This window comes from Neoarius graeffei, chromosome 19 (assembly GCF_027579695.1).
Source record: "Neoarius graeffei isolate fNeoGra1 chromosome 19, fNeoGra1.pri, whole genome shotgun sequence".
Classification (NCBI taxonomy): domain Eukaryota; kingdom Metazoa; phylum Chordata; class Actinopteri; order Siluriformes; family Ariidae; genus Neoarius; species Neoarius graeffei.
This window is the reverse complement of record NC_083587.1, coordinates 39,547,840-39,558,020: the sequence shown is the minus strand read 5'-3', so window position 1 is coordinate 39,558,020 and position 10,181 is coordinate 39,547,840. Positions and strand designations below refer to the sequence as shown.

Here is a 10,181-nt window from a genome sequence, read left to right as displayed (position 1 = left end):
TTTTTTTTCTTAGTTACCGACATATCAACATGGACTTAATGCAGGTTTATACCAACCAAACTGGCACAATTCAAATATTTGTACAGATACAGCTCGGCCTCTTCGTTACATATAAAATTTGGGCTCCACTCCAGCCTCAAATAAGAAAGATTTGATTTTGGGCAGCCTATGCACTAAATCAGGGGTGTCAAACCTGATCCATAAAGGGCCGTGTGGCTGCAGGTTTTCTTTCCAGCCATGCAGCAGCACACCTGACTTGGCTCATTCAATCAACTGAACTGTCTTCACACAGTCAAATACTTGCAGCCACACCCACCCTTGATTAAAGGGTGGGTGTGTCAGTTGATTGAATAAGCCAAATCAGGGTGCTGCTGCATGGCTGGAATGAAAACCTGCAGCCACACGGCCCTTTATGGATCAGGTTTGATACCCCTGCACTAAATCAAAGCTAAAATAAACCTCTTTAGTTCAGGGAATTATTCAAAAGAGGTATATTAGGACTTCCCTTTCACTTCAACACAAAACTTGATTTACAATTGAACAGAGTCGAAAAGAGTCTTGGACCAACCAACAGTGAAGGAATTCGAATTTCCCGTCGATTTACAAACCACACACAGAACGACACTGCGTTTTACATCATACATTTGCCACAGGAACTCAACATGCCACGGTGCCCAAAACATAGCTCCCTTCAGTCACTTGCCAGCTGACAGCACTTTCACTTTGGCATTTTTTTTTTTAACCGACCCCTGTATTACTGATATTGTCCGATGTGCTAGGGGACAGTAGGGGCTCTGAGTGTACCTCCCCCATGGCTGTTTCAGCCCTTAAATCTTTTTCAGTAGTTGAAGAAGCCTGCCCAAAAAACTTCATCAGCTTAGACTGTGCCATTGTTTGGTTCACGCCTCATTTGTATACAAATCTTTACTCCAGCATATTTAAGCATTTTACTGAGGTAGGAGGGCCAAGGGCCATCCTCAAGTTTCACACTGCAATCTCCTGGCTTATCTATCCTCAAAATATTCAAGCATCCATCTTCAAGGCTAATCATCATGAACTCCACTGCAAAAAGTCAAGATCATGTTTCTCTAATCTTTAACTGTTCAGTTTTAGTAAGCTTGTGCCTTGTGTAGATTTTGCTGCTGCTACATACTTGGCTTATCAGATAGTTGCAAAAAATGTGCAGAATGTATACAGGTGTTCTGAAAAAGTTGGCCTGAGAGTGTGTATTTTCACGTTTTTATTCGACTAATTTGGTGTTAACTGTAGGCTTATGGATCACTGTTTAATGTTAAGAAACTGATGAGGTCTCGCGTTGGAAAATGCCAAAGCAAGTATTGAACATTCTTTTGACTTTTTGAAGGAGAAAATGATCATGCCCATGACCCACTTGGTCTGCTTTCTACCATCAGCTACAGTTAGGTCCATATATATTTGGACACTGACACAAATTGTTTTTTTACCTGTTTACTGAAACATAAAGTTATAATTATATAATGGACATAGACATAAAGTCCAGATTTTCAGCTTTCATTTGAGGGTATCCACATTAAAATTGGATGAAGGGTTTAGGAGTTTCAGCTCCTTAACATGTGCCACCCTGTTTTTAAAGGGACCAAAAGTAATTGGACAATTGACTCAAAGGCTATTTCATGGGCAGGTGTGGGCAATTCCTTCGTTATGTCATTCTCAATTAAGCAGATAAAAGGCCTGGAGTTGATTTGAGGTGTGGTGCTTGCATTTGGAAGATTTTGCTGTGAAGAAAACATGCGGTCAAAGGAGCTCTCCATGCAGGTGAAACAAGCCATCCTTAAGCTGCGAAAACAGAAAAAACCCATCCGAGAAATTGCTACAATATTAGGAGTGGCAAAATCTACAGTTTGGTACATCCTGAGAAAGAAAGAAAGCACTGGTGAACTCATCAATGCAAAAAGACCTGGACGCCCACAGATGACAACAGTGGTGGATGATCGCAGAATAATTTCCATGGTGAAGAGAAACCCCTTCACAACAGCCAACCAAGTGAACCACACTCTCCAGGAGGTAGGCGTATCAATATCCAAATCTACCATAAAGAGAAGACTGCATGAAGGTAAATACAGAGGGTTCACTGCATGGTGCAAGCCACTCATAAGCCTCAAGAATAAAAAGGCTAGATTGGACTTTGCTAAAAAAAAATCTAAAAAAGCCAGCACAGTTCTGCAAGAACATTCTTTGAACAGATGAAACCAAGATCAACCTCTACCAGAATGATGGAAAGAAAAAAGTATGGCGAAGGCGTGGTACAGCTCATGATCCAAAGCATACCACATCATCTATAAAACACGGCAGAGGCAGTGTGATGGCTTGGGCATGCATGGCTGCCAGTGGCACTGGGTCACTAGTGTTTATTGATGATGTGACACAGGACAGAAGCAGCTGGATGAATTCTGAGGTATTCAGAGACACACTGTGTGCTCAAATCCAGCCAAACTGATTGGTCGGCGTTTCATAATACAGATGGACAATGACCCAAAACATAAAGCCAAAGCAACCCAGGAGTTTATTAAAGCAAAGAAGTGGAATATTCTTGAATGGCCAAGTCAGTCACCTGATCTCAACCCAATTGAGCATGCATTTCACTTGTTAAAGACTAGACTTCAGACAGAAAGGCCGACAAACAAACAGCAACTGAAAACCGCTGCAGTAAAGGCCTGGCAGAGCATTAAAAAGGAGGAAACACAGCGTCTGGTGATGCCCATGAGTTCAAGACTTCAGGCAGTCATTGCCAACAAAGGGTTTTCAACCAAGTATTAGAAATGAACATTTTATTTCCAATTATTTAATTTGTCCAATTACTTTTGATCCCCTGAAATGAAGGGATTGTGTTTAAAAAATGCTTTAGTTCCTCACATTTTTATGCAATCGTTTTGTTCAACCCACTGAATTAAAGCTGAAAGTCTGAACTTCAACTGCATCTGAATTGTTTTGTTCAAAATTCATTGTGGTAATGTACAGAACCAAAATTAGAAAAATGTTGTCTCTGTCCAAATATTTATGGACTTAACTGTATGTTGTATGTAGAACTGTTGTTCTAAAATGTCAGTTGAGAATGAAGAAGGTAGTCATACTGTACATCCGGTCAATAGGCTTTACAAAAGTACTTTTACAAGAAAAATTAATAAACTTAAAAAAAAAATTCCTAAAGAAAAGCAAATGCACATCACTTATCAGATTTTTCAAAGTATAACAACGCCTTTTCCATGTAAGGATGTGGCTGCTGTGTGTACGTGTGCATGCAACACAGAGAGAGAGAGAGACTGAGACCGAGAGCTAGCTTGCCTTGCTTATGCACTAGTGACTGGAAGGTTGGAATGTGACAAATTCCCACAACTGCCAGGTGCCAAATCCTCAGCTCCAGGCTGTAGCCTCTAGCCTCATGTGCGAGTTGCTTTGTTTAAAACACCTGGCAAAACAGTACATATAAAACACAGGCTCAAACAGAACACAAGAAATTGTTTAAGTCAAACATTGTGACTAATGACATGTTCTGGGCAATTGCTCAGAGTAGTTTATCTGCATTAATCTGGCACTGCTCTTATCAGACTTGGTACACATTTTTATTGAAGGTAACAGTTGAAAATGTATAGCTGGCCTGTTGGAATGTCCATCTGCTTTGATGGGAAAGCATGCCTTTCCCATCATTCCCACAGAATTACATCCCAGATCTTAGGAAAGAGTTATGTAAGAGCCAACAAACATGCAGTCAGACTCAAGAGAGCCACACGTTTGTTTCAGAATTGAGAGAGAGAGGAGTGTAATGTGTTTGATGCCATAACTGGTCGTAAATGCCGTCTCTAGGTGTTTGTTGGGTATGAGGTTCTTCACGAAAGCATCCAGATGTGAAAGAAAATCCATTTGACACCAGATAATTATTAAGAACTAAAGAGTCCTAGGTGTTTGTTTTGAACAAACTGCTTCTGAGCAGTGTAGACTACTTAATATTCAGATGTGTAATCCATCCATTATCCGTAGCCGCTTATCCTGTGCAGGGTCACGGGCAAGCTGGAGCCTGTCCCAGACGGGGTACATCCTGGACAAGTCGCCAGATCATCACAGGGCTGACACACAGAGACAAACAACCATTCACACTCGCTTACATTCACACCTACGGTCAATTTAGAGCCACCAGTTAACCTAACCTGCATGTCTTTGGATTGTGGAGGAAACCCACGCAGACACGGAGAGAACACGCAAACTTCACGCAGAAAGGCCCTCGTCGGCCACTGGGCTCAAACCCAGAACCTTCTTGCTGAGGCGACAGTGCTGAAAACTACACCACCATGCCACCCCAGATGTGTAATAATAATTAAAAATTTCCATGTCAAAATTTGACTATTATCCAGTTTTCCATCCTACAGTAATCCAGCCAGTAAAGGACGATCCTAAATTCTCTATAAATGTTCAGATTTTACAGCTGAATGTTTCTGTATGTACAGCTGAAGAACACACAGGTATCGGCATATAAATATGTCTTTGTATGTATGGAATCAAATGTGTTAATGTGTCTGATCTAGTTTGTCATCTCTTACATTAACTTAATGGAATCATCAAGTTGTATCTTCTGCTTACGGTTCATTCACCAAGAGGAACAACCAAAGAATTCTGGGACTGTTTTTCCATAACCTTTTTAAGCCATCTTTCCTGATGATGGCAGAAATAAAGGTGTGTGTGTGTCTGCACGCACATTTGTGTATGCGACCCTGTGCACAGTATGTCTGCAGACATGTCTCTGCATGTGCATTACAGAGGGTGTTTTGAGGTTTATGGAAGCTTAGAGGAGAATGGTTGGCATTTCTATGACCCAGTAATGTTTTGTGATTTTGCCGAGGCAATGTAGAATATTCATCATGCAGGTTATAGGGGTGAGGGAACAGGGTGTGATTTTTGGGCACAGGGTAAGACCGTGTGTGTGTGTGTACATTCCTCTCATGTTTTGCAGAGCTGTAGATGTTTCATTGCAGGAAATCTATTTCTCATTTGTTTCTCAAATACACCACTTTTCTCTACAAAATGGAAAATAGATGATAATATTTATTTACTAACGATGGCACACATTTTAATAAATATGCCAACTATATTCTCTGAATCGGGCGGCACGGTGGTGTAGTGGTTAGCGCTGTCGCCTCACAGCAAGAAGGTCCTGGGTTCGAGCCCCGGGGCCGGCGAGGGCCTTTCTGTCTGGAGTTTGCATGTTCTCCCCGTGTCCGCGTGGGTTTCCTCTGGGTGCTCCGGTTTCCCCCACAGTCCAAAGACATGCAGGTTAGGTTAACTGGTGACTCTAAATTGACCGTAGGTGTGAATGTGAGTGTGAATGGTTGTCTGTGTCTATGTGTCAGCCCTGTGATGACCTGGCGACTTGTCCAGGGTGTACCCCGCCTTTCACCCGTAGTCAGCTGGGATAGGCTGCAGCTTGCCTGCGACCCTGTAGAAGGATAAAGCGGCTAGAGATAATGAGATGAGATGAGATGAGATTCTCTGAATCTAATTTCAGGGGACTGACCTTTAGGTATCACAAAGATACTAACATTTGAAACTGCTAATGAAGGCATGTCTGTTGCAGGGCTCTGAAAATTTAGCGTGTGATCCGTAGCATGCTTTCTGTGGGTATTTACTGTAGAAGTAGGAAAACATACACACAAAACTGGCCTGGTGTGAGTTTAAAGCAAGATTAGACAGGATTTTTACCTTAAAATATCAGCTTCAAAATCATTTTAATGGCACACTGACTTGTAATAGGGGGAATGGCTTGTCCTCCATTCCAAGTCCATGTCCAGTTCACCAGTTATAGCACTATGTAACTCTGGTGGGGGATCCCTGAGACCTCTCGTGAGAACTGCGTAATGCTTTACGGCATCCCAGGCAACTTCCAAAATCAGGAACCCTACGAGAAGGGGCCTTATATCTTATAAGCCTATCTATTTTATAAGCCTATAAGAAGAAGCCAAATCGATATAGTCAGTACAGACATCATGGCAGTCAAGATGAAGAGACCAAAGATGATGATGTCTTTTTTCTCTTTGTGGCTGTCGAGAGAAAGCCACAAAGAGAAAAAAAGAGAGAGTGACCGAGCAAGAGACCAGACGAGAGTAAATCATGGACTGGCTTTCACTCCTTGGTGAGAGCTAATAAAAATAAAAGGCTGCAAGACAGGTGCCAAGTCGCGCTTCTTTCTGTTGAACTAGTAAGTAATATTATGTTAGCTGCCAGCGGCATGGTGGTGTAGTGGTTAGCGCTGTTGCCTCACAGCAAGAAGGTCCGGGTTCGAGCCCCGTGGCCGGCGAGGGCCTTTCTGTGTGGAGTTTGCATGTTCTCCCCGTGTCCGCGTGGGTTTCCTCCGGGTGCTCCGGTTTCCCCCACAGTCCAAAGACATGCAGGTTAGGTTAACTGGTGACTCTAAATTGACCGTAGGTGTGAATGTGAGTGTGAATGGTTGTCTGTGTCTGTGTCAGCCCTGTGATGACCTGGCGACTTGTCCAGGGTGTACCCCGCCTTTCGCCCGTAGTCAGCTGGGATAGGCTCCAGCTTGCCTGCAACCCTGTAGAAGGATAAAGCGGCTAGAGATGATGAGATGAGATGTTAGCTGCCTTGCTGTGTGTTGTATTGTTGCACTTGCTTGATGTTTGGCTGTATTAGCAAAGCTGTCAATTTGCTAGCTTTTGATCATAAGCCAAATCAGTATTTTGATCAAAGTTTAGCCGCTAGCTACACCTCCAGGTGATGTTAGCAAACTTGCTCGATGACACTCAGACATCGGTACTGGTAATAAGTGCTCTTGTATTGGTTGCCGTCTAGCTTTGTTGGCCATCTTTCCACCAAAGTTTGCATCACTTTGTGCCAGGGGCATCCAAGTTTTGTAAAAGTAATTTAGTTCACTAGCTGTTCCTTGTCTGATAGCATCCCCAGAATAAGCTATGTCAATGTTATTCTAGTTCTGGTTACAATTTCTGGGTTTCAGTCACGTGACATTTCTTAGCGGTTTTACCGGAAGCGAAATAGCTGATGGTCTAAACGGCTGCCGTAGTGCAAACAACGAGCAATAACTTATCAGAGTACGCTTATAATCTAGAAGCCACTGCTCGCTTTAGAGATATTCAGAAAATTGCTATGTGCAATGGAATCGACCCCTACAGTCTGGGAAAGAAGGATTTGTCATGCGATCTCGAAAACTACCCTTCAGTCGAGTTCCCCGACATCTCAAACTATCTGGTGTTGCAGACCATCCTTCTACACCGCAAAACAGATGAAAGTGTGGAAGAGTATGGAGGCTTACAACTTTTTTGTATGTGGCTGGGTAAAGGACCTCGGTATCAAGTCGCTGCCGAATGAATCCTGTATTGTTTTTGCCCGTGTATGTTTTTTGTTAAGCTTTTCGTTCACATCTTTACGACAAAGCGCTGCAAGTTGAAGTGCAAACAAACAACAGTTCACTTGATTCTCACTTGTGTTGGCTCTCATCTCTCAGGTAAATCATTCACAAAGATAATCAGAAACCCCTTTAAAGACCTGGATCTTAGTTAAACAAGACGGAGAAGTGATCATGGTGTATTGTAACTGTATGGCTGGGGAAGAATTTTGTCGTGACCTTCATGCTTATGGACTTTGTGAGGAGGAAACAAAGAAACAGTTGGGGGGTTTAGCGGTTCGTGACTAAAAAAAAAAGTACCGTAAAATAACGACACATGGCAAGAAAAGTACTTGGAAAACACTAAGGACATAGCTGAGAGGGAGATACAAACATTTCACCAAGTCATCATTGCAAACTCGAGCATGCTTCGACTCGGCTCCCTTTGGTTTCAGTGAGAGGTTCAAAAGCCACCTTTCTCGACGTCTTTTTGTGAAATCCTGTGTTCATTCACCCCTTTTTTTTTTTTTTTTTTTTTTAAATTAGTTCACGGGGAACCCTGAAGAAGCTTTTATCAGTTTCACGGTTTGATCGATTTGAACAACCTAAAACAACACAAGCGTAAGGCATTTTTCATGCGAGCAATGCACCTTCTCCATACAAACGTTTTGTCATCTGGGCTTTGGTAGACCACCAGCTAAAGTTTTGAATAACTAATGAGGCGGATGTGACATCACGTGAAACCCAGCAATAGCTTAACATGCTACTATTCAGGGGTGGGTTTCCCAAAAGCCTCTTAACACTAAGAGCATCTTAACTAGGAGAGAGAGAGTGAGAGAGTGTTCATTGTGCTGCTCGCTCTACCATTTTACAATCATCTTTGTGCTGTGATGCTTTTGGGAAACTCAGGCCAGAGTTGTGTGCAATGCTTGTGCAAATTTTAACTTGCAGCGCAGCAAAAAAAAAAAGCCTAAGCATGCATGTTAACTTGAAGTCATAAGTAGTGATCTGTCTCATCATTTTCCTCTAACGGGAAAACAATGACAATCTGGCAGCAAAGTGTACGTCCCTGTCAACGTTATATAGGAAAGATTGCAATGCAGACTGTAATCTTATTGGTGTTATCCCTGTCTCATGGAGACTTCTAGTTTTTCCAGATAACAAAATCACCTAACTTCAGCCATATCTCAGGTCAGCATACAAATAAATAAATTCTTATCATTCAACGTTTGTTCAGTCTTTGTCAGTCTCATGCCAAAAAAGCCTTGAAAGCTTGCAACTTTGCTAACCTATCTCAGCTGACCAGTGTATATAATGCGCTATACGGTATGTGCCTATATCATGTTGATTATACATGTGCACATGTTTACATTCAAACACTTGGCAAACAATGTGTATGGCACGAAAACGCACACATGGTATTTCAGCAAAATTTAAACCTTCTCTTATTCTTTTTATGTTACTGTTCATCTCTGATGTCAAAACCAATAAAACTATGCAGTCATGTTTGTGTAAAATCCTGTAATATTATTCTACCTTGTCGATCAACATAGTACTTTGGCTTCTGCTGTTCCATATCCTTCAGCTTGTAAACAAATGCACAAGCACAGCTGTTCATAAGGGGATCTCAAAGCACAATATATATTTACGATAGTGGCATAAAAGTGAATTACACTCCGCAACTATAGGGGGCAACCAGGAGCAAAAATACTAATTCTCGCAGAATGGGGCTTTAATCTGTCTTGCTGATTTGATTTGCATGGATGCTGGTAATCAGATAATTAGGGTATATACAGTACAGGAAGGGGCGGCACGGTGGTGTAGTGGTTAGCGCTGTCGCCTCACAGCAAGAAGGTCCGGGTTCGAGCCCCGTGGCCGGCGAGGGCCTTTCTGTGCGGAGTTTGCATGTTCTCCCCGTGTCCGCGTGGGTTTCCTCCGGGTGCTCCGGTTTCCCCCACAGTCCAAAGACATGCAGGTTAGGTTAACTGGTGACTCTAAATTGACCGTAGGTGTGAATGTGAGTGTGAATGGTTGTCTGTGTCTATGTGTCAGCCCTGTGATGACCTGGCGACTTGTCCAGGGTGTACCCCGCCTTTCGCCCGTAGTCAGCTGGGATAGGCTCCGGCTTGCCTGCGACCCTGTAGAAGGATAAAGCGGCTACAGATGATGAGATGAGACAGTACAGGAAAAGCGAGTAAGCCCTGCCCTGGGTGGCCTCAGGTGCCAAGTTTTCATTGCAAGCATTTAAAGAGGAGTATAAAAGTGTGTGGGTGGGTCTGAAGGCATATTTGTTCCCATTTTACAACATGTAGATAATAGATAAGCTAGTACCATGTTATACAGCTGCTATATATAATGGCAATTTCCTCACCCAAAAACCTGTATTTTTGAATTTTTTTTTTCTTTTTTTTCATCTCTAGGTGCAGGCAATCCAAAGTGCAAGATCGCCATAGTGATGTGCAAGAGCAAGGCATCTGATGTTATCAGCAGGTATCAAACTGTGTTGCATCAAATGGATAGATAGGGTGGAGGGGGTGGGGTGCACTTGGAGCTGTACATTTGGACAGTTGGCTTAACAGGCAGGAATTTGATGAGTGCACACAAAGTTGAGTTGTAAGCAACGTTACAAAGAGTAGTTAATGGAAATTGTTGAGTTTCCGTTAGACCAATACTGATATACAGTGCCTTGCATAAGTATTCACCCCACTTTTCCACATTTAGTAGTGTTATACCCTGGAACTGAAATGGATATAATTGAGTTTATATGAAATGAAGAGTGAGGGTCAGGGAGAGCGGG

At 42.5% G+C, this 10,181-nt stretch overlaps 1 protein-coding gene across 3 annotated transcripts in view; it reads left to right on the top strand.

Annotated features, from left to right (window-relative positions):
• The window catches only part of acad11 (acyl-CoA dehydrogenase family, member 11), a 90,943-nt gene that overhangs the window by 61,035 nt on the left and 19,727 nt on the right, over positions 1-10,181 (top strand). For all 3 annotated transcript variants that reach the window (XR_009650726.1, XM_060900061.1, XM_060900060.1), the window contains one exon: positions 9,805-9,874. Coding sequence is in view for 2 of the 3 variants with exons in the window: in XM_060900061.1 (XP_060756044.1) it covers positions 9,805-9,874 (70 nt within the window). In the remaining variant the exon portion in view is untranslated. The remainder of the gene's footprint in view (positions 1-9,804; positions 9,875-10,181) is intronic.